Genomic DNA, 26,128 nt, shown 5'->3' with positions numbered 1-26,128 from the left:
ATAACATAACGAATACATCCATTCCACCCCTGCAACGCTGCACACAACCCAGCACAGCCTTTGCTACATCTACCACCCCATCATCACTCTCTCTTCTATCATTTCCACAGGGCTTGAAACTTGCCCTGACTTTTATTTTCTTAGAATACATTTTTCTGTCTTTAACTCACTATTATGGCTTTACTGGCACATGATCGACTGGTGTATGGTGATCTGCTAAATTCTCTCAAGGATTTTGCTAAATCTTTTGTCATGGCTCTCGCGTCTCCAAAGCCATCGATTTGATTACAGCATTCGTCATAAGCCTTTGATTTCAAAACTTTCCTTTTGTTTTTTTGCTCCTCTCTGTTCTCTCATTATCTGTCTATCTATCTATCTATCTATCTATCTATCTATCTATATATATATATATATATATATATATATATATATATATATATATATATATATATATATATATGGATCATGGTGAGCTGCCTGAGGATAGGAGAAATGAATGTATATTACCATTGTATAAGGCCATGGGAACAGAGGTAAATGTTCAAACTACTGACGTATAAGTTTGTTGGTCGTAGCTGGTAAGTTGTTGTACGAGAGAGTAGTTACATAGAGGGTGAATGCATGTACAGAGCATCAGATTGGTGAGAAAACTGTAATTTCAGGAGTGGTAGAGGATGTGTGGATCGGATGTTCACTTTAGAAAAATGTGTGAGAAATACGTTAGAGAAACAGATGGATCTGTTTGTGGCATTTATGGATCAGGAGAAAGCATAAATACGGTTGTGGTCAGTCTTAACAATATATAGTATAGGAAGAAGGCTATTAAAAGCAGAGAACAGTCTTTTATCAAATTTGTAAGACGTGCGCAAGGTCAAAGAAGAGAGGAGAGTGGGTGGTTCCAGATGAAGGTTGTGCTGAAGCAGGGGTGTGTGATGTCATCATGGTTGTTCAGTTGATTTACGGATGGCGTGACGAGGGCGGTAAATGCAAGAGTCTCGGAGGAGCCAGTGTACAGTCTATAAGGGATGAGGGGGTTCTGGGAAGTGAGTCAGTTGTTGTTTGCTGATGACACAGCATTGGTGGCAGATTCGAGCGAGAAACTGCCATTGTTGACTGAATCTGATAAAGTGTGTAAAAGGAGGAAATCGAGAGTAAATATGAGTAAAGGAAGGGCCGGTTTGTTGGGGTGAGAGTCTGAATGTAGCGGAGAAAAATTGGAGGAAGTGAAGTGGACATGACAGCGAATGGAAACGAGGAAGCGGAAGTGTCATAAGGTAGGGAAGATTCTAGGTCCATTGACTTCTGTATGGAAAGAGAGGATGGGTACTTATGAAGGTATAGTAGTCCCAACATTGTTATATGGTTGCGAGGCGTGGGCTATAGATAAGGCTGTTCGGAGGAGGGTGGATGTGTTGGAAATGAGGTGTTTGAGGACAATATGTGGTGTGAGGGTATCTGATCGAGTAAGTAATGAAAGGGTAAGAGAGATGTGTGGTAATTAAAAGAGTGTGGTTGAGAGAGCAGAAGAGGGTGTTTTGAAATGGTTTGGTCACATGGAGAGAATGAGTGAGGAAAGATTGACAAAGAGGATATATGTGTAAGAGGTGGAGGGAACAAGGAGAAGTGGGACACCAAATTGGAGGTGGAAGGATGGAGTGAAAAAGATTTTGAGTGATCGGGGTATGAACAGGGAAGACGGTGAAAGCCGTACACGGGATGGAGTGAACTGGAACGATGTGATATACTGGGGTCGACGTGTTGTCCATGGACTGACCCAAGGCATGTGGAACGGCAGGAGGAACCCATGGAAAGATCTGTGGGGCCTGGATGTGGATTAGGTGTCGGTGCACTACTCATGACAGCTAGAAATGGATGTGAGCGAATGTGGCCTTTCTCCATCTGGAGCGGGGAAAGGCGATCAAGTATGAAAGAAAATTGTGTGTGTGTGTGTGTGTGAGAGAGAGAGAGAGAGAGAGAGAGAGAGAGAGTCTGCCAACGGAAACGAAGCAGTACAGTGGCTGGACGCCATTTCTAAACCTTCCCTTCCCACGGAATCTCTCGTGTTTCTCTGCACTTCCCTCCTATACCACACCTCGGCTCAGCACGCTCCAGTCCCATCGGACGGAGGTAGTCGTCAGGGGCGCTCGAGGTCCGCCTCGCTCCTGTGCCTTCCACCGTGGGCAGATGTAGGGCAGGTGTGTCCTCCCCACGCAGCCAGCACAACTGACTACATATCTGGTACAGTTCTTACGTCGCCCGTTCTTGGACCCTTCCCAAGCAACTCTGTGAATGTATTGAAGTAAGGAGTCCAACCTCTAGGGTATATATATATATATATATATATATATATATATATATATATATATATATATATATATATATATATATATATATAATATTTATTTTGATATATTGAATCGCCGTCTCCCGCGTCAGCGAGGTGGCGCAAGGAAACAGACGAGGAATGATGACCGCACCCACCCACATACACATGGATATACATAAACGCCCACACGCGCACATATACATATGTACACATGTACATTTTTACATATTCATACTTGCTGGCTTCATCCATTCCCGTCGCCATATATATATATATATATATATATATATATATATATATATATATATATATATATATATATATATAGGAGAGATAGGTAGTATGTTTGAGGAAAGGAACCTGGATGTTTTGGCTCTGAGTGAAACGAAGCTCAAGGGTAAAGGGGAAGAGTGGTTTGGGAATGTCTGGGGAGTAAAGTCAGGGGTTAGTGAGAGGACAAGAGCAAGGGAAGGAGTAGCAGTACTCCTGAAACAGGAGTTGTGGGAGTATGTGATAGAATGTAAGAAAGTAAATTCTCGATTAATATGGGTAAAACTGAAAGTTGATGGAGAGAGGTGGGTGATTATTGGTGCATATGCACCTGGGCATGAGAAGAAAGATCAAGAGAGGCAAGTGTTGTGGGAGCAGCTGAATGAGTGTGTTAGTGGTTTTGATGCACGAGACCGGGTCATAGTGATGGGTGATTTGAATGCAAAGGTGAGTAATGTGGCAGTTGAGGGAATAATTGGTATACATGGGGTGATCAATGTTGTAAATGGAAATGGTGAAGAGCTTGTAGATTTATGTGCTGAAAAAGGACTGATGATTGGGAATACCTGGTTTAAAAAGCGAGATATACATAAGTATACTTATGTAAGTAGGAGAGATGGCCAGAGAGCGTTATTGGATTACGTGTTAATTGACAGGCGTGCGAAAGAGAGACTTTTGGATGTTAATGTGCTGAGAGGTGCAACTGGAGGGATGTCTGATCATTATCTTGTGGAGGCTAAGGTGAAGATTTGTATGGGTTTTCAGAAAAGAAGAGTGAATGTTGGGGTGAAGAGGGTGGTGAGAGTAAGTGAGCTTGAGAAGGAGACCTGTGTGAGGAAGTACCAGGAGAGACTGAGTACAGAATGGAAAAAGGTGAGAACAATGGAAGTAAGGGGAGTGGGGGAGGAATGGGATGTATTTAGGGAATCAGTGATGGATTGCGCAAAAGATGCTTGTGGCATGAGAAGAGTGGGAGGTGGGTTGATTAGAAAGGGTAGTGAGTGGTGGGATGAAGAAGTAAGAGTATTAGTGAAAGAGAAGAGAGAGGCATTTGGACGATTTTTGCAGGGAAAAAATGCAATTGAGTGGGAGATGTATAAAAGAAAGAGACAGGAGGTCAAGAGAAAGGTGCAAGAGGTGAAAAAAAGGGCAAATGAGAGTTGGGGTGAGAGAGTATCATTAAATTTTAGGGAGAATAAAAAGATGTTCTGGAAGGAGGTAAATAAAGTGCGTAAGACAAGGGAGCAAATGGGAACTTCGGTGAAGGGCGCAAGTGGGGAGGTGATAACAAGTAGTGGTGATGTGAGAAGGAGATGGAGTGAGTATTTTGAAGGTTTGTTGAATGTGTTTGATGATAGAGTGGCAGATATAGGGTGTATTGGTCGAGATGGTGTGCAAAGTGAGAGGGTTAGGGAAAATGATTTGGTAAACAGAGAAGAGGTAGTGAAAGCTTTGCGGAAGATGAAAGCCGGCAAGGCAGCGGGTTTGGATGGTATTGCAGTGGAATTTATTAAAAAAGGGGGTGACTGTATTGTTGACTGGTTGGTAAGGTTATTTAATGTATGTATGACTCATGGTGAGGTGCCTGAGGATTGGCGGAATGCGTGCATAGTGCCATTGTACAAAGGCAAAGGGGATAAGAGTGAGTGCTCAAATTACAGAGGTATAAGTTTGTTGAGTATTCCTGGTAAATTATATGGGAGGGTATTGATTGAGAGGGTGAAGGCATGTACAGAGCATCAGATTGGGGAAGAGCAGTGTGGTTTCAGAAGTGGTAGAGGATGTGTGGATCAGGTGTTTGCTTTGAAGAATGTATGTGAGAAATACTTAGAAAAGCAAATGGATTTGTATGTAGCATTTATGGATCTGGAGAAGGCATATGATAGAGTTGATAGAGATGCTCTGTGGAAGGTATTAAGAATATATGGTGTGAGAGGAAAGTTGTTAGAAGCAGTGAAAAGTTTTTATCGAGGATGTAAGGCATGTGTACGTGTAGGAAGAGAGGAAAGTGATTGGTTCTCAGTGAATGTAGGTTTGCGGCAGGGGTGTGTGATGTCTCCATGGTTGTTTAATTTGTTTATGGATGGGGTTGTTAGGGAGGTAAATGCAAGAGTTTTGGAAAGAGGGGCAAGTATGAAGTCTGTTGGGGATGAGAGAGCTTGGGAAGTGAGTCAGTTGTTGTTCGCTGATGATACAGCGCTGGTGGCGGATTCATGTGAGAAACTGCAGAAGCTGGTGACTGAGTTTGGAAAAGTGTGTGGAAGAAGAAAGTTAAGAGTAAATGTGAATAAGAGCAAGGTTATTAGGTACAGTAGGGTTGAGGGTCAAGTCAATTGGGAGGTGAGTTTGAATGGAGAAAAACTGGAGGAAGTGAAGTGTTTTAGATATCTGGGAGTGGATCTGGCAGCGGATGGAACCATGGAAGCCGAAGTGGATCATAGGGTGGGGGAGGGGGCGAAAATCCTGGGGGCTTGAAGAATATGTGGAAGTCGAGAACATTATCTCGGAAAGCAAAAATGGGTATGTTTGAAGGAATAGTGGTTCCAACAATGTTGTATGGTTGCGAGGCGTGGGCTATGGATAGAGTTGTGCGCAGGAGGATGGATGTGCTGGAAATGAGATGTTTGAGGACAATGTGTGGGGTGAGGTGGTTTGATCGAGTGAGTAACGTAAGGGTAAGAGAGATGTGTGGAAATAAAAAGAGCGTGGTTGAGAGAGCAGAAAAGGGTGTTTTGAAGTGGTTTGGGCACATGGAGAGGATGAGTGAGGAAAGATTGACCAAGAGGATATATGTGTCGGAGGTGGAGGGAACAAGGAGAAGAGGGAGACCAAATTGGAGGTGGAAAGATGGAGTGAAAAAGATTTTGTGTGATCGGGGCCTGAACATGCAGGAGGGTGAAAGGAGGGCAAGGAATAGAGTGAATTGGAGCGATGTGGTATACCGGGGTTGACGTGCTGTCAGTGGATTGAAGCAGGGCATGTGAAGCGTCTGGGGTAAACCATGGAAAGCTGTGTAGGTATGTATATTTGCGTGTGTGGACGTATGTATATACATGTGTATGGGGGGGGGGTTGGGCCATTTCTTTCGTCTGTTTCCTTGCGCTACCTCGCAAACGCGGGAGACAGCGACAAAGTATAATAAAAATAAATAATAATATATATATATATATATATATATATATATATATATATATATATATATATATATATATACATATATATATGTATATATATATATATATATATATATATATATATATATATATATTATATATATTATATATATATATATATATTTTATATATATATATATATATATATATATATATATATATATATATATATATATATATATATATATATATATCTTTCAAACTATTCGCCATTTCCCGCGTTAGCGAGGTAGCGTTAAGAACAGAGAACTGGGCCTTTGAGGGAATATCCTCACCTCGCCCCTTCTCTGTTCCTTCTTTTGGAAAATAGAAAAAAAAAAAAAAAATGAGAGGGGAGGATTTCCAGCCCCCCGCTCCCTCCCCTTTTAGTTGCCTTCTACGACACGCAGGGAATACGTGGGAAGTATTCTTTCTCCCCTATCCCCAGGGATAATATATATATATATATATATATATATATATATATATATATATATATATATATATATATATATATATATATATAATAGTTCTTGCTTGCTGATTCCTGACGTAGCCAACTGAGCCATAGGGTAAGAAATCCTCGTTGGGCTTCGCCTACCTCTTATTTTGGAAAGTAATGATACAGGGGGGGAAGGTTTCCAGCTCCCCGATTTCTCTCCTCTCAGACGCCTTTAACGAGCGCAGGTAAAAACGTGGGTAGTATTCTCTCCCTCGTCCTTACGAATATATATATATATATATATTCCATACTTGATAGCCGTTTCCCGGGATAGCGGGGGAGCGCCACGAACAGACGAAGAAAGATTGCATTGATGACATTCATTCTTTAGCTGTCATGTGTAATACACCGAAACCACAGCTCCCAATCCACATCCAGGCCCCACAGACCTTTCCATGGTTTTACCCCGGCCGCTTCACATGCCTTGGATAAGTCCATTGTCAGCACGGTGATCCCTGTATACCACATCGTTCCAATTCACACTATTCCGTGTATGCCTTTTTTTTCTTTCCAGGACTTAAAACAATGTTTAATGTGAGGAGGGTTGATCGAATAGCGAATGTCAGTGTAAAAGAAGGATGAGTTAGTATGCTAACTATGATTGAAAGAGCTAAGTAGGGTGTACTGAAATGGTTTGGATATTAAGAGAGGATGAGTAAGAGGCGACTGACCAAGAGGATAAACGTTTCAGACGTAGTGGAAGCAAAGGGAAGCCGATGGAAAGATAGAATGAAAGAGACCTTGAGTGACCGGGGCCTGAACATGTCCGAGTGTTTGAAGAATATAATATGTGACAGAGCGATGTGCTGTGGCTGTCCTGAACCAGGGTATATGAAGTGGTCAGAGGAACCAAGGAAATGTCTATGGGGCTTGGCTGTGGACTGAGGGCTCTGGTGTTGGTGCATGACAGCTGAAGAGTGAAAGTATGCACATAAGGCGGTCTTCAAAGGTCTCTGTCTCTACTTGTGCATATAGCTCTTCACGGTGAAGTAAAGGTTCTGCATATATATATATATATATATATATATATATATATATATATATATATATATATATATATATATATATATATATATATATGAGTATGTTTGAAGGTATAGTAGTCCCAACGATTTTGTATAGACGCACGCCACAGGCTAATGTAGATGAGGCTGTGCAGAGGAGGGTGGGCGTGTTGGAAATGAAATCTTTGAGGACAGTATTTGGTGTGAGGTGGTTTGATCAAGTTCTAAAAGAGGACGAGAGATGTTGGGTAATAAAATATAAAGAGTGTGGTTGAGAGAGCAGAAGAGGGTGTGTTGAAATGGCTAGTACTTGTGGATAGAATGAGTGAAGAAAGGTTGACAAAGAGAATATATGCGTCAAAAGTGAAGGGAACAAGGAGAAGCAGGAGACTACATTGGAGGTGGAATGATGGAGCGAAAAAGATCTTGAGCGATCGGTGCCTGAACATACAGGAGGGTGAGAGGCGTGCAAGGAATATTGTGAATTAGAACGATGTGGTATACCGGGGTCGACGTGCTGTCAATGGACAACCAGAGCATGTAAAACGTCTGAGGTAAACCAAGGTAAGGTCTGTGGGGCCTGTGGTTTCGGTGCAATGCACATGACAGCGAGAGAATGGAAGTGATCAATTATGGCCTTCGTCTATTCCTGGAGTTACCTCGCAAAAGCGGGAAACGGCGATCAAGTAAATAATATATATATATATATATATATATATATATATATATATATATATATATATATATATATATATATATATATATATATCTTTTCTTCTTCTTTCAAACTATTCGCCATTTCCCGCATTAGCGAGGTAGCGTTAAGAACAGAGGACTGGGCCTTGAGGGAATACCCTCACCTGGCCCAATTCTCTGTTCCTTCTTTTGGAAAATTAAAAAAAAAAAGAGAGGGGAGGATTTCCAGCCCCCCGCTCCCTCCCCTTTTAGTCGCCTTCTACGACACGCAGGGAATACGTGGGAAGTATTCTTTCTCCCCTATCCCCAGGGATATATATATATATATATATATATATATATATATATATATATATATATATATATATATTTTGATCGCCGTTTCCTGCGTCAGCGAGGTAGCGCCAGGAAACAGAAGAAGAACGGCCTATCCACTCATACAAAATATATTTACATAAATGCTCATACACGTACATATACATATCATCATTTACGCATATACATACATACTCATACACAAACATATACATATATACACTTGTACATATTCATATTCACAGCTCCCTATCCAGATCCAGGCCCCCACAGACCTTTTCATATATTCCATGCCGATGCGTAGTTTATTTTGCATTGTTCCTCTTCTCAGTAAAGGATGTGCGAGTCATGAGTTTAACATTATCGGATCGTAACCCTCACACGGTGATCACCCTCACCTTAGTCTTGTGTTACTCACCATGCGACAGTGGCGTGCACGGTGAGGTGTATGACCTCGCCCACCAAGCAAGGAGGCGCCAGTTTAAACAACCAATTTATCCAGACTTCAGCCGGGTGAATCGGGTTATATATATATATATATATATATATATATATATATATATATATATATATATATATATATATATATATATATATATATATATTCCTATGAGTCCACGGGCAAAATAAGCCACGATAAGTTCCCAAGTGCACTTTCGTGTAATAATCACAACATCAGGGGAGACACAAAAGAGAAATAAAAGTCAGTTGATATACATCGAAGAGACGAAGCTAGGACGCCATTTGGTATACATGTGATATATAAAACTCGTGGGTTATCAGAATGTTTATGTGATGGTTGGCATCAGTTACAAGTACGCCATCAGAAATATCAGGCTTAAGGAAATGCTTTGATGTTCATTGTTAGAGCGAGTGAGATACACTGGCATCTTATCCTACAGGCAGGACTGCCATGTGAAGTTGGACGTGAGGAAATACGCGTGCAAATAGACTTTGTTTATTGTTTATGTGTGAGGGAGATGTAGGCAGGGGCCAGCCACCCCTCACTGCCCAAGCGTCAAGTGACACCACCAACAGCCCGAGTTAGTGTCCATGTTAAATGTAACCCATTATGGCTACTCTTTGAATACACATGAATCACATGGAAGATGGTAGGTAGGACGGGGTAGACTGAAGGACTAGACTGCTGTCATTTCCAGTCTCATTATTCAAAAATAAATACGACAATTGTTTCAGGATGCAAGTTTTTCCCGCCTTTTTCTTTTATTACAGTATATAGTTCGTGGGAAAATACGACAATTGTTTCAGCTACGCAAGTTTTTTTTCCCCCGCTCTTATTTCTTTATGACAGTGTACAGTTCGTGTGGATGTTTGTATTATCTATTGATAATGAGTGTTATCAATATCTCTCTTACATAACCAAGGTAATACAAGACGTCTGAAGCATAATTGTTGCCAGTTATGAAGTGAGGGAGAGAGGAGGGCTCTCCAGTGGTGTCTGTGGCCTGCTCACAGGTCTCTGTAATACATAATGGTACGTCCCCAGGAGGTACAGTAGTGTGCAGGATCACCCGCTGTGTGTGTGGGAGGGGGATGCATCTCATGATGAATGATGAAGATGCACGTATCACTGGTGTTGTTGTTGACCATGTTAGCGCGACCCCGTGATAAAACGTGAGCTCCCTTGAACGGTGACGCGTTGCGCCACACTTGACCACCACGATACGACCCTCGACCACTACGATACGACGACCCTCGACCATAACGAGACTACGACCCTCGACCACGACGATAAGATCCTTGACCACCACGATACGACCCTCGACCACTACGATACGACCCTCGACCACTACGATACGACGGCCCTCGACCACGACGATACGACCACCCTCGACCACGACGATAAGATCCTTGACCACTAACGATACGACTCTCTATCACGACGATTCGAACCCTGGGTATGACGGAACGTACGCATGTATGACCCGACTCTCCAGGATCATGTGGAAGGTCGGGATCTCCTGCCTGACGGGTATATGCACGATGTATAATGACGCGCGAAAAATCACCAGTTTACGTCGTCCACCACCACCACCACACAACGCCACAGGCTGGTGGAGTCACCGTGGTGCGCCACACGGGCGTCACACCTGAATCACGTTCTAGGTATAATTGATCCCAAGTAATATACTTATTGGTAACTTTACCGTTAAGTTGTCGATTCTTTTTACATTTTCTTGTTTTTCTCTTCGTAGTGTTACGGCCACAGGTTGCTTTCCAGTTGCACTAAATGACTTTGAAGATTTCCTCTGTGGGAAATACAGTTAATCAGACGCTTCGTCTGCTTTAAGGCCTAGTTAACCGACCCTCCCCCCCCCCCCCACCACACACACACACACACACACACACACACACATATGAATTACCCCTTCATTACGACGGTACCGTGATGGCACGACCATTGACCTGACCTTCAGGGAGGGAGGGGTAAGGGGTCAGGTCACAGGCCAAGACAATCGCATCAAAGACTCGCTCCGTCGTACGCCACGGTCGTACCGTCGTGATCAGGGAACGTAGTACGTGACCAGCCGTTCGTAGTTCGTTCGTTGTGAATACGCGTATCACACTGTACGAAAAGAAGTCCCATAAAGAGTATTGGAACCTTTGAACAAATATTATCTGAGATATGGACGTAAATACTCCTGGCTTCTGACCTGGTAGATGAGAGCGGCGTTATCTGTGCTTGTGTTGTTGGTGTTCGATGTTCAGAGGGCGGGTCAGGTACACACCGCACCACACGACCAACATTCATACGCGTCACCATCCGGTGTGTCACGTAATGATGCCTGCACAACAAACACCGACGGTCGTATGCGACTACGTCTCTCTCTCTCTCTCTCTCTCTCTCTCTCTCTCTCTCTCTGCCCCCCTCGCCAGCCCCCGGCGCACCGTCACCCACCAGCCATCTACGTACATCTCGACACCCTAACGGCCTCTCAGGAAATATGTGGCTGTGATCTACAGCTTAACAACCAGGATAACGTTAATGATGATTGCTAGCGAGAAAAATAGACAAGAAAAAAATTTCTTTCCTATATATATATATATATATATATATATATATATATATATATATATATATATTGACGTTTGTGTAAATGAATTATACATTTCCTTTTTCCATAGCCAGAGGTTGAACCATTATGTGACATTCATTTTTTCATTCATTTCAACCTAGAAGTTTCAGTTTTCTAAATTGTTTCTTACATTTTTCATATGTATATATATGTATGTGTGTGTGTGTGTGTGTGTGTATATGTGCGTATGTATGTGTATGTGTGTGTATGTGTATATGTATATATATATGTATATTATCCCTGGGGATAGGGGTGAAAGAATACTTCCCACGTATTCCTCGCGTGTCGTAGAAAGCGACTAGAGGGGACGGGAGCGGGGGGCCAGAAATCCTCCCCTCCTTGTATTAACTTTCTAAAATGGGAAACAGAAGAAGGAGTCACGCGGGGAGTGCTCATCCTCCTCGAAGGCTCAGACTGGGGTGCCTAAATGTGTGTGGATGTAACCAAGATGTGAAAAAAGGAGAGATAGGTAGTATGTTTGAGGAAAGGAACCTGGATGTTTTGGCTCTGAGTGAAACGAAGCTCAAGGGTGAAGGGGAAGAGTAGTTTGGGAATGTCTGGGGAGTAAAGTCAGGGGTTAGTGAGAGGACAAGAGCAAGGGAAGGAGTAGCAATACTCCTGAAACAGGAGTTGTGGGAGTATGTGATAGAATGTAAGAAAGTAAATTCTCGATTAATATGGGTAAAACTGAAAGTTGATGGAGAGGTGGGTGATTATTGGTGCATATGCACCCGGGCATGAGAAGAAAGATCATGAGAGGCAAGTGTTTTGGGAGCAGCTGAATGAGTGTGTTAGTGGTTTTGATGCACGAGACCGGGTTATAGTGATGGGTGATTTGAATGCAAAGGTGAGTAATGTGGCAGTTGAGGGAATAATTGGTATACATGGGGTGTTCAGTGTTGTAAATGGAAATGGTGAAGAGCTTGTAGATTTATGTGCTGAAAAAGGACTGATGATTGGGAATACCTGGTTTAAAAAGCGAGATATACATAAGTATACTTATGTAAGTAGGAGAGATGGCCAGAGAGCGTTATTGGATTACGTGTTAATTGACAGGCGTGCGAAAGAGAGACTTTTGGATGTTAATGTGCTGAGAGGTGCAACTGGAGGGATGTCTGATCATTATCTTGTGGAGGCTAAGGTGAAGATTTGTATGGGTTTTCAGAAAAGAAGAGTGAATGTTGGGGTGAAGAGGGTGGTGAGAGTAAGTGAGCTTGGGAAGGAGACCTGTGTGCGGAAGTACCAGGAGAGACTGAGTACAGAATGGAAAAAGGTGAGAACAATGGAAGTAAGGGGAGTGGGGGAGGAATGGGATGTATTTAGGGAATCAGTGATGGATTGCGCAAAAGATGCTTGTGGCATGAGAAGAGTGGGAGGTGGGTTGATTAGAAAGGGTAGTGAGTGGTGGGATGAAGAAGTAAGAGTATTAGTGAAAGAGAAGAGAGAGGCATTTGGACGATTTTTGCAGGGAAAAAATGCAATTGAGTGGGAGATGTATAAAAGAAAGAGACAGGAGGTCAAGAGAAAGGTGCAAGAGGTGAAAAAAAGGGCAAATGAGAGTTGGGGTGAGAGAGTATCATTAAATTTTAGGGAGAATAAAAAGATGTTCTGGAAGGAGGTAAATAAAGTGCGTAAGACAAGGGAGCAAATGGGAACTTCAGTGAAGGGCGCAAATGGGGAGGTGATAACAAGTAGTGGTGATGTGAGAAGGAGATGGAGTGAGTATTTTGAAGGTTTGTTGAATGTGTTTGATGATAGAGTGGCAGATATAGGGTGTTTTGGTCGAGGTGGTGTGCAAAGTGAGAGGGTTAGGGAAAATGATTTGGTAAACAGAGAAGAGGTAGTGAAAGCTTTGCGGAAGATGAAAGCCGGCAAGGCAGCAGGTTTGGATGGCATTGCAGTGGAATTTATTAAAAAAGGGGGTAACTGTATTATTGACTGGTTGGTAAGGTTATTTAATGTATGTATGACTCATGGTGAGGTGCCTGAGGATTGGCGGAATGCGTGCATAGTGCCATTGTACAAAGGCAAAGGGGATAAGAGTGAGTGCTCAAATTACAGAGGTATAAGTTTGTTGAGTATTCCTGGTAAATTATATGGGAGGGTATTGATTGAGAGGGTGAAGGCATGTACAGAGCATCAGATTGGGGAAGAGCAGTGTGGTTTCAGAAGTGGTAGAGGATGTGTGGATCAGGTGTTTGCTTTGAAGAATGTATGTGAGAAATACTTAGAAAAGCAAATGGATTTGTATGTAGCATTTATGGATCTGGAGAAGGCATATGATAGAGTTGATAGAGATGCTCTGTGGAAGGTATTAAGAATATATGGTGTGGGAGGAAAGTTGTTAGAAGCTGTGAAAAGTTTTTATCGAGGATGTAAGGCATGTGTACGTGTAGGAAGAGAGGAAAGTGATTGGTTCTCAGTGAATGTAGGTTTGCGGCAGGGGTGTGTGATGTCTCCATGGTTGTTTAATTTGTTTATGGATGGGGTTGTTAGGGAGGTAAATGCAAGAGTTTTGGAAAGAGGGGCAAGTATGAAGTCTGTTGGGGATGAGGGAGCTTGGGAAGTGAGTCAGTTGTTGTTCGCTGATGATACAGCGCTGGTGGCTGATTCATGTGAGAAACTGCAGAAGCTGGTGACTGAGTTTGGTAAAGTGTGTGGAAGAAGAAAGTTAAGAGTAAATGTGAATAAGAGCAAGGTTATTAGGTACGGTAGGGTTGAGGGTCAAGTCAATTGGGAGGTGAGTTTGAATGGAGAAAAACTGGAGGAAGTGAAGTGTTTTAGATATCTGGGAGTGGATCTGGCAGCGGATGGAACCATGGAAGCGGAAGAGGATCATAGGGTGGGGAGGGGGCGAAAATTCTGGGGTCCTTGAAGAATGTGTGGAAGTCGAGAACATTATCTCGGAAAGCAAAAATGGGTATATTTGAAGGAATAGTGGTTCCAACAATGTTGTATGGTTGCGAGGCGTGGGCTATGGATAGAGTTGTGCGCAGGAGGATGGATGTGCTGGAAATGAGATGTTTGAGGACAATGTGTGGTGTGAGGTGGTTTGATCGAGTGAGTAACGTAAGGGTAAGAGAGATGTGTGGAAATAAAAAGAGCGTGGTTGAGAGAGCAGAAGAGGGTGTTTTGAAGTGGTTTGGGCACATGGAGAGAATGAGTGAGGAAAGATTGACCAAGAGGATATATGTGTCGGAGGTGGAGGGAACGAGGAGAAGAGGGAGACCAAATTGGAGGTGGAAAGATGGAGTGAAAAAGATTTTGTGTGATCGGGGCCTGAACATGCAGGAGGGTGAAAGGAGGGCAAGGAATAGAGTGAATTGGAGCGATGTGGTATACCGGGGTTGACGTGCTGTCAGTGGATTGAATCAGGGCATGTGAAGCGTCTGGGGTAAACCATGGAAAGCTGTGTAGGTATGTATATTTGCGTGTGTGGACGTATGTATATACATGTGTATGGGGGGGGGGGGGTTGGGCCATTTCTTTCGTCTGTTTCCTTGCGCTGCCTCGCAAACGCGGGAGACAGCGACAAAGTATAATAAAATGAATATAAATATATATATATATATATATATATATATATATTGTTACGAAGACGTGTGTGTTTGTATCTATTTCTTATCAGGGCGAGGAGTGATGCTTGAGGCTGGCTCGGAGTTTCTGTCCATCCAGCATTTTACGAGAGTGTAACTACGCCGAGACTCTGGGACCCTCCAACCAATGAGAACTTCCCCTATATTTCTATAGCCAATCGAAATGTAAGGTTTATAGCACCAAGGGCGAACGCTTGTCTTCTGGTACCCACAACACCCGCTGAGACTTGATTCCTTTCTCTGAAGCCCAGCGAGGTGGGTGGTGTCCCCTGCTGTAAGTCCTGCTGTGTTGTAAGCCTGTAAGCCCTGCTGTGCTATAAGCCCGTTACCCTAGTGTTGTGATGTAAGCCCGTTATAATTATCAGTGTAATGTTATCGAAGAACTGCCTTAGAGGAAAGAGAACTCCTGGCTTGAAATCTTATCTGGAATGTTAAGTCATGTACGAATGTTATCTTATGTTCAATGTTAAGCTCACTTTCAATGTTAACGTAATGTTTCATGCTTGATTTATGTGCCTATCTTTGTACACTTGAAATCTTTCATTATAAGTAGATTTAATGTAATGCTGGTCTTTAATTCAATCCCATAACTTTATTATTGTGTTATCCTGAGTTGTGCCACTTGACAACTCTATAACGTCCTTGTGAGAGGGCTCAGATCCACAGAACTGGTCAACGTCAGCGTTGCTGGTCAACGACATGATTAACGAAAGGAAAGATTCCGTTAAGGCAAGAAAAATCCTGGCGAGGTCGCCAATTTATATGTTACAAATTCACTACTTATTCAGGCCAGGTCGCCAGTAACATATCTGTTACAAATACTACTGTTCCTTGTCTTGCAAGGACGTTATAGAGATGTCAAGTGGCACAACTCAGGATAACACAATAATAAAGTTATGGGATTGAATTAAAGACCAGCATTACATTAAATCTACTTATAATGAAAGATTTCAAGTGTACAAAGATAGGCACATAAATCAAGCATGAAACATTACGTTAACATTGAAAGTGAGCTTAACATTGAACATAAGATAACATTCGTACATGACTTAACATTCCAGATAAGATTTCAAGCCAGGAGTTCTCTTTCCTCTAAGGCAGTTCTTCGATAACATTACACTGATAATTATAACGGGCTTACAGCACAACACTAGGGTAACGGGCTAAGGTAACGGGCTTATAGCACAGCAGGGCTTACAGGCTTACAACACAGCAGGACTTACAGCAGGGGACACCACCCACCTCGCTGGGCTTCAGAGAAAGGAATCAAGTCTCAGCGGGTGTTGTGGGTACCAGAAGACAAGCGTTCGCCCTTGCTGCTATAAACCTTACATTTCGATTGGCTATAGAAATATAGGGGAAGTTCTCATTGGTTGGAGGGTCCCAGAGTCTCGGCGTAGTTACACTCTCGTAAAATGCTGGGTGGACAGAAACTCCGAGCCAGCCTCTGGCATCACTCCTCGCCCTGATAAGAAATAGATACAAACACACACGTCTTCGTAACAATATATATATATATATATATATATATATATATATATATATATATATATATATATATATATATATATACATATATATATATACATATGTATATATTATCATTATTATCATTATCATTATTATTATTATTATTATTATCATTATTGTTATTATACTTAGTCGCTGTCTCCCGCGTTAGCGAGGTAGCGCAAGGAAACAGACGAAAGAATGGCCCAACCCACCCACATACACGTGTATATACATAAACGCCTACACACGCACATATACATACCTATTCATTTCATCGTATACCTACACAGACATATACATATATACACATGTACATATTCATACTTGCTGCCTTCATCCATTCCCGTCGCCTCCCCTCCACCCATGAAATGGCACCCCCTCCCCCCCCGCGCGAGGTAGCGCTAGGAAAAATCAACAAAGGTCACATTCGTTCACACTCAGTCTCTAGATGTCATGTATAATGCACCGAAACCACAGCTCACTTTCCTCATCCAGGCCCCACAGAACTTTCCATGGTTTACCCCAGACGCTTCACATGCCCTGGTTCAATCCAGTCAGCACTTCGACCCCGGTATACTACATCGTCCCAATTCACTCTGTTCCTTGCACGCCTTTCACCCTCCTGCATGTTCAGGCCCCAATCGCTCAAAATCTTTTTCACTCCATCCTTCAACCACCAATGTGGTCTCCCAATTTTCGTTCCCTCCACCTCTGACACATACATCCACTTTGTCAATCTTTCCTCACTCATTCTCTCCATGTGACCAAACCATTTCAAAACACCCTCTTCTGCTCTCTCAACCACACTCTTTTTATTACCACACATCTCTCTTACCTTTTCATTATTTACTCGATCAGACCACCTCACACCACATATTGTCCTCAAACATCTCATTTCCAACACATCCACCCTCCTCCGCACAACCCTATCTATAGCCCACGCCTCGCAACCATATAACATTGTTGGAACCACTATTCCTACAAACCCATATATATATATATATATATATATATATATATATATATATATATATATATATATATATATATATATATATATTATCCCTGGGGATATGGGAGAAAGAATACTTCCCACGTATTCCCTGCGTGTCGTAGAGGCGACTAAAAGGGAAGGGAGCGGGGGGCTGGAAATCCTCCCCTCTCGTTTTTTTTTTTTTTTCTTAATTTTCCAAAAGAAGGAACAGAGAAGGGGGCCAGGTGAGGATATTCCCTCAAAGGCCCAGTCCTCTGTTCTTAACGCTACCTCGCTGTCGCGGGAAATGGCGAATAGTATGAAAAAAAAAAAAAAAAAAAAATATATATATATATATATATATATATATATATATATATATATATATATATATATATATATATATATATATCACACCCAACTAAGCACAAAGAGCTAATACAGATAGTCCACAGAATGACAACAAAGATGGTACCAGAATTTCGAGAGCTGAGTTACGGAACAGAAGTCTTTTAAACTTGCCCATCATGGAAGAGAGAAGACTGGAAGGTGATGTGATCACGACCTTTACGACTCTACACCAGAGTAGCGATGATGCGAACAGTTCAACACCAGGTGTAGGGAGGAGACAACCAGAGGCTATAACATGATATCAAGTAACTCCTCATGAATGATGTATAGAAATACTTTACTAGTGACGAGAGTAATGGATGAATGGCATATAGTGAAAGACGATGTGGTAAATGTAGACACTGAACCAAGATATGGGTCCCGCCTCAGGATAAAACACTCACCGTAATACAGAAAATGGTAATGACACACACACACACACACACACACACACACACACACACACACACACACACAGGATAAGGTTCATTCAGAGGCTTTTATTTGTCTTGACTTTCATCCTGGACTTAGATTACGAGAGACAATGTTCAAGTGTTGTAATCTTTCTAAGAATCAATACATGGCGTTGCTGATGTCTGATAGACACGTTTACACACGGCCGCTTTCGACAAAAACATAAACATTTGAGTAATATTTGCTTTTAGATATTTCTGTTTCGTTTTCTCTCGTCAACATCAGAATTGTAGTAGTGATCGTCCGGGGAAGTGTCAGGCACTCCTCGATGTGTCATGGGGAGTCGCTGTCATTGTAGCCTTACGTCTGGCAGCGGTGCAGGTGCATGCACTGGGCATGGCGTTGCGTCATACACCTGGCAATGTCGTGTGTCTCATTGGAGTAATATTGTCGTACTCGCGTGAGTTTAGCTTTGAGGTGATCTCTCTCTCTCTCTCTGGCAGGTTGCACTCCTCTGACCCAGATAGCTTCTCTTTTTCTTATTCCCTCACTCACACGTGGGCTGATGGCAGTCAGTCCAAGAAAGATGCAATCTCTCTATATGTCTTCCATAGCACTTGACGAGGCGTAACTCGGGATCAGTTCCTCGCAAACTCGTGGGTTTTCCTGTGGTGAGCGCTACGTGCTAACCTACGTTGTTGCAACATCCCTTCGCAAATGTTCGCTGCTACTTTCTGTCCCCGTAATGGCAGAATTTCGTCGTAATAGTTATGTGTACATAACGAAGACCATTGGTGCTTCCTTACCTTCCTTAAGGGCGGATGAACAGCACGGTTGGCTGTGGGCCAGCTGCTCTATCCACGGTTCAGAACCCACATGATTTGTCGTCGTCAGCGACTCTACCCTTTACACCACGGTGGTGTGACCCCCCCTCGTGTGTTGCGTCTGTTACCCCCAAGCCTCTTTATCCGAGTGTCTGCGTGTGTCAGTTTCCTGACTGTACCAATCCTCGATGTGTGTTTATCATACATATACAACCAGCCTCGCCTGCCAGTATTTCTATATTTAATCTCACTTAAATCATGTCCAATCTGGTAATCACGTTCGTGCCCCGGAACATTCTCGTCTATATTTGATATCTGCGTTTATCGTCCAGTTGGCATCTTTATATATATATATATATATATATATATATATATATATATATATATATATATATATATATATATATATATATATATACTGTATCTTAATCCCGTGTACGCGATTACGAATGGAACGCGCGGTACGCCTATAGATAGTCTTTCGTTCGGTTGGCTGAGATGAGAATAATTCAAATTCCCTTCGTCATTACGGAACCAAAAACTTGGCGACGTACCAGGTTAAATGTGTTTGTCCAGATGGCGCCAGTGACTTGGTACGGAAGTATGCCGGACACCTGACGTGAGTATTAGTATTGCGCACACGTATGTCCCGGCATTACTAATACGTTACGAAATATATATATATATATATATATATATATATATATATATATATATATATATATACATATATATATATATATTCCTATGAGTCCACGGGGAAAATGAAACTCATATGAATATCTTGATTACGCGAAAAATTGTGATCCTTTGGCAATATATATATATATATATATATATATATATATATATATATATATATATATATATATATATATATATATATCTTCTTTTTTCTTTCATACTGTTCGCCATTTCCCGAGTTAGCAAGGTAGCGTTAAGAACAGAGGACTGGACCTTTGAGGGAATATCCTCACCTGGCCCCCTTCTCATTTCCTTCTTTTGGAAAAATTTAAAAAACTGAGAGGGGAGGATTTCCAGCCCCCCGCTCCCTTCCCTTTTAGTCGCCTTCTACGACACGCAGGGAATACGTGGGAAGTATTCTTTCTCCCCTATCCCCAGGGATGAATATATATATATATATATATATATATATATATATATATATATATATATATATATATATATATATATATATGTATATAGCGGACTTACGTTAACCATTATTGCCAATGTTTCTCTGTGTAGCTTTTCTCTATGTCCACTAATCTCTACTGAAAGAACAGTTTTCTCGCACGTCTTCCATTCTCCCTCTTCCTCAGTCTCCACTTGTCTTCTAATTCTGCAGGTTTTGTACACTCAAAAGTAGTGGTCACAGGTAGGACGTAGCCCGCGCTGGTGTCGCCTCCTGGGAAAGGTGGTTATGTTTCCCTCTCGCCCTGGTGTGGGGAGTTCTGACATGTTCCCTCCTTTTCTCGTTATTCTAACAGCATTCTTGACACGATCCTTCGGGCGTTCTCCTGCATTTTTATGTGTTTTTCTCGAGTGAGGAGAGCAGGAGGGTTTAACATGCGCCTTATTGCATCCATGGCCAACAACATAACGTCAACTCTGTGGTATTTTCACTTCTTTTTTATTACTTGTATCTGTTGTTGTCAATTCTCATCTCATTTGTTTCGTATGTATGATGAAGTTATTTTCCCTACCCATTCTTGTATTATATACAGATCTCAGCAGCTATTTGATGGACTCTGTTTATCCTCCATTCATAGATTAGCCTCCACTGGCCAAGACACCGTGGCACAGGTTCAGGTGCAGCGAATGTTTAAATAAGATCCGAAGTACCAGGGTCCCCCACACCCAGCCCTGAGGAATCCCACTCATTACTTGGTTCAAGATGTTGTTCACTCTCTCGTGTGCTCGGGAAATTCAAGTCCTTGGATTTCTTTTCATATTTTAGTCGACTTTTGTTCGTAACAAGCAAATAAGATTGTAGTTTATGGTGTATTAGTCCAGGAGACGACTAAACTCCTCTACCAGAGAGACTCGAACCACCGCCCCATATATCTTGAAGGTAGCTTATCTTATGTTATCCATGATGATACATAACTCACTACGAGCAAAACATCCAAGTACATTCCAATTGTCTTCATAAGGATCTAAGCCACCACACCTTGTGCGGGTCCATCTTCAATAAAGTTTCTTATCTCCTGACTTCGATGTCGCTTCTTTTTTGGTGGGTTCTATATTTTCCCGCCACTCAGGTGGTGATGTGTGGTCCAGTGTGGTCACGTACGACCACAACTGTGAGTCATGTCCGTCGTCAGTGTGGGGGTCGGTCCTGCGTACTGTGCATCTCTGTCGTTAATGTCATGTGGAAATAGTTTTGTGGTCAAAGTTCATTGTATTACTTCCCTCCTTCATATATATATATATATATATATATATATATATATATATATATATATATATATATATATATATATATATACATACACACACACAGCGTAAGGCACTTCCAGGAGACGACTAAACTCCTATACCAGAGAGACTCGAACCACCGCCCCATATATCGCGAGGAGGAGGCGTGACCATCCCTGGTGTTCATCATCATGCGCGGCGGGTGAACGCGTTGCCGGATGTCAGCAGTGGCACCTCTGAGACCCCTCACTGTCTATAACAGGAACCACTGCCGTAAATAAGGGCTCAAACCCCTCCCTCCCTCCCCTAAGTACTCGGTGGGGTAGTAGTGTTCACGCCTCCGTCTCCCAGTATAGGGGCGGCGGTTCGAGTCTCGCGGGCGGGGAAGTAATATTTGGGTGTGGTTTCGTGCCGCCAGAGTGAAGAGTTCCACGAGACAGTCGAGTCACCTCCGCTGGTGTCACCGCCCAGCTCGGGCTACTCCACGCCCACGGGCCGCTGCACGCCCTCTGGCTACTTCACCTCCGCCCCGTCCTCGCCCGAGGGACCGTCCAAACGCCGCAAGAAGGGTCGCCCTGCCCACAGCTCGTCCCGGGAGGAGCTGGATGCGAGAGAGATGGTGGAGGCGGGTGGGAGCAGGGCAGGGAAGGGCAAGATGACCTGGAGGCCTCGCCAGGAACCCCCCAGCCAGCGTACTGTGCCGCCCTGGGCAGAGCCGAACGCACAGCCGCCGCCTCCGCCCACACAACTGTACGCCCATGTCTCGCCGCCCTCCACACGAAGGCCCATCAAGCCCATCACACCCATGTCCACAGCCACCGAGGCCAACCCGACGCCCACGCACTTTAACCGACCGACGGCTGGCTCCAGTCCGATCATGGCTAGGAGGTCCCTCTTCCGCGGCACCAACCCTCCCAGGGCCAGGTCCGTCGACTCCCTCACTAGCTCCGTGCCCTGGGCAGAGCACAAGCTCCGGCCTATTCCTAGGACAGACTCGCCCTCCCGGGCCACACCCGTGACCGACACACCATCCTGGGCTGCTCCTCCCTCAGACCCATCATCCCAGAGGATATCCAGGAGAGATATCCCATCTCGGAGGGCACCCGCGCCAGACGCATCCACCCAGGTGTCACCCAGTCCCAACGTATCATCCCAGACCCAGGCAGCACAGAGTCCAGATCTGCCGTCCCAGAAGGCACCCACTGCATCGTCCCAGGCGGCGCCCTTGGTGGACACATCATCCCGGGAGCTTCTCACAGTCGAGTCCTCCTGCAGGAGTACAGAGGTGTCGTCATTCACTCGTGAGGTGGAGATGCGGGAGAGCACGGTAGTGACAGCTCGTCACCAGAGCCAGGCAGTGATGCGGCCACCCCACACACCACGTGACTCGTCAGCCGCACATTGTGCCCCCAGGGAGGCTCCTTGGCGTGTCCCAGGGGAGGTGGGCGCCACGGGTCTAGGCGGGCAGGGTGCCAGTGTGGGTCAGGCAGCGCCCCGCCCACAACCTGGGGGCCAACCCTCGGAGCAGCCGTCGGTCGAAGTGATCCACCGGCCGGCTAGGGGACCAGACGCGCCTCACCAGTCGTCCAGCACGATGGTCAGCGTCAAGCCACAGCAGGAGGGCCAGCCAACCCCCGGGTCACGACCACAGGAGCAGACTTCACCGACGCCATGGCGTAAAAATGTGGGAGGCAGTGTGGCGGCTGCCAAGGCCGGCCCCACCGAGCAGCAAATACCACCCGCTGGTGGGACCAGGGATGACGCCAGTGCTGTTTCTAGTGGTGGAGATCTCGCCTCCTCCGCCTCCGCTCCTAGTGAGGGCCAGGCACCTCAGCAACCCCCCTGGAGGAGGCCTGCAGGTCCCGCTCAGCAAGAGGTAACGGGTCCACCCCCTGCTGCCGCTCAAGCCACACAAGATCCCTCTAAGTCTGTGGTGAAGGGACATGATAAGGTGAAGAAGAAGACTGGTGCCGCTCAGGTGGCAGACTCCCAGCCCAACTGGCGCAAACAGCAGCCCAAAAGACGTCCGGCAGCAGCAGCGTCTGCTGCTGCTGCTGCTGCTGCCCCTCACACACCCCCTCCTGCCTCCTCCATGCCCCAGGATGCAACCTCGCAATCTCCTGCTGCTGCAGACACTGTCAAGCCTGCAGCCACAACCCCTGCTGTAACACCTGCTGCTGTAGGCAAACCTGTGTCTTCCGTAACTTCATTTGCAAACAAATCTGTTTTAACTGCTGTAGACAACTCTTCCACTCTTGTTCCTGCTGCAAACAAGCTTGTTTCTCCTCCCCCTTCTGCAGACAAGCTTGCTTCTCCTGTTCCTGCTGTTGCAGACAAGCTTGCGTCTCCTGTCCCTGCTGCAGACAAGCTTGTGTCTCCTGTCCCTCCTCCTCCTGCTGCAAACAAGCCTGTCTCTCCTGTCCCTGCTGCAGACAAGCTTGCACCTCCTCCTCCTCCTGCAAGCAAGCCTGTGTCTCCTGTCCCTACTGCAGACAAGCTTGCACCTCCTTCTCCTCCTGCAAACAAGCCTGTGTCTCCTGTCCCTGCTGCAGACAAGCTTGCACCTCCTCCTCCTCCTGCAAACAAGCCTATGTCTCCTGTCCCTGCTGCAGACAAGCTTGCACCTGCTCCTGCAGCTGCAGACAAGCCTCCAAGTAAGCGTGCTCCTGCGGTCCCTGCCAGTAAGAGTACCACGTCAACTCCCATCTCAAAACCAGCTACCTCTGCTGCACCTCTCTCAGTCAAATTACCTTCCCCAGCTACAAGCGCACCTGTTCTTCCTGCCTCCGTAACATCGAATGAAACACAAGGCCCCACAGCCGCAGCTTCCGCACCTAGTGCGCCGCTGGTCACTGTCGCCGCCAAGACCCCGGGTGTCCCCGCAGCCCAGCCCAAAGTTGGTTCCGACACAGAGGCCAGGTGGGCCACCAGTCCGCCGCTGGCACCTCTCCCCACCACCACACTCTCACACACACCGCCGCTACCATCCCGACAGAGTGCTGCTCAGATCGTCGGTGCCCCAGTCGTGCCGCAAGCCCCCAAACCTGCGGCCACCACTGTGACCGCAGCTGCGGAGCCCGCCCCGTCCGCGACCACCTCGGTCATCACCGCAGAGGCTGCACCACCGCCGCCGCCACCACCACCGCCGCCACCAGCCGTATCTGGTCCAGGGTCTGGCCCACGTGCATCAGGGGCTGATCCAGCAAAGGTCTTGGCCGAAGGTGTCACCACAGCGTTACCCACCATGCCCATCCCAACACCACCCCCGGCGCCAGCTGCCAAGCTTGTGAAAACTGACGGCGTGGCAGCAGTATATTCAGAAACCACTGGTACGTCCAAAAGTGGTCCGGGCGTTACTGATTCCAAAGACGCGACTGTGTTGGCCCAGCCAGAGGGACCCACAACAGGTCCAGCTGCTGTGGTGAAACCCACGGAAGCTGTCAAGCCTCCCTACCCAGATTTCCCGCCTCCACCTCCCGTAGAAGATATCGCAGTTCCTCCACAACCCAGTGAATGTGAGCCCGGACTTCCACCGCCTCCGAGCCTCCTTCAGGAGGAGAGAATTCCACCGCCCTTGTCCTTCACTACCCAGTTGAAAGAACTGACCGAAGAAGACGAGATGGACGATATCCCCTCGCCTGAATACGTGCGCGAGTCGGTCACGAAACGGATTAAAGCCTTCGAGAAGCAGGCGTCGAAGGAAGAGGAACCTTCCCCAACAGAACGGCACACCATGCCCGCCAGGCCCGTGGCGCCCTGGGTGAAGCGAACTTCCTCAGGCCCCGTACAGCAGCAAAGTTACTGGGACATGACTTCCCCCGAAGAGCCAGACATCTGCTTGTCTTCGCCGCCGCCGCAGAGAGAAGCCGAACGGACGAAATCGCCATCGAGACCTCCCGCTCCAGCCAAGGAACCGCCAAAGGTATCGTGTGTGGACCAGCCTCCACCACCCACCCACTCCCCTCACCTCCTCTCACTCCACGGTCGTCCTCCCCGTACCCCCCCCCCTCCCCCCCGCAACCTCTCCTTCTCCACACGTCTCCTCGTACCCTCCACCCCCCCCCCCCCCGCTAATCCGAGTACCCTCCCCTGGTTAATAAACATCAGAAAACCGACGATTTATACAGAGGCGCGCTGACCTGCTAGTGTGGGCCTCCTGTTGACATGTTGTGAGAGTGTCCGCTTCACCTGGGATGTTGACTAATGATAACTAGTGTAATGTGTATAGATATATTAACTAATGATAATTAGTTTCCTATGTATAGATATACTAACATGATAACTAGTATGCCATGTATAGATATATTAACTAATGATAACTAGTGTGCCATGTATAAAAAAAAAACTAGTTTGCTATATACAGATACTATGTTAACTAATGATTGCTAGTATATGAAGAGATGTGATAATACTGTTTGTTATGTGCAGATGTGATGACTAGTTTTCTATGTACAGATGTTATAACTAATGATGACTGCTATGTACAGATGTTTTAACTAATGATGACTGCTGTGTACAGATGTTATAACTAATGATGACTGCTGTGTACAGATGTTTTAACTAATGATGACTGCTGTGTACAGATGTTTTAACTAATGATGACTGCTGTGTACAGATGTTATAACTAATGATGAC

The 26,128-nt window shown here is 44.9% G+C and overlaps 1 protein-coding gene across 6 annotated transcripts in view; it reads left to right on the top strand.

Moving 5' to 3' along the window:
* LOC139766194 (uncharacterized) overlaps window positions 1-26,128 on the top strand; it is a 182,180-nt gene that overhangs the window by 19,583 nt on the left and 136,469 nt on the right. For all 6 annotated transcript variants that reach the window (XM_071694475.1, XM_071694473.1, XM_071694476.1 and 3 more), the window contains one exon: window positions 21,912-25,415. In XM_071694475.1, the coding sequence (XP_071550576.1) occupies window positions 22,110-25,415 (3,306 nt within the window). In that variant the 5' untranslated portion in view covers window positions 21,912-22,109. The remainder of the gene's footprint in view (window positions 1-21,911; window positions 25,416-26,128) is intronic.

This window comes from Panulirus ornatus, chromosome 57 (genome assembly GCF_036320965.1).
Source record: "Panulirus ornatus isolate Po-2019 chromosome 57, ASM3632096v1, whole genome shotgun sequence".
NCBI classification, from domain to species: Eukaryota; Metazoa; Arthropoda; class Malacostraca; order Decapoda; family Palinuridae; genus Panulirus; species Panulirus ornatus.
The sequence above is the reverse complement of the archived record's forward strand: the minus strand, read 5'-3'. Positions and strand labels throughout refer to the sequence as shown.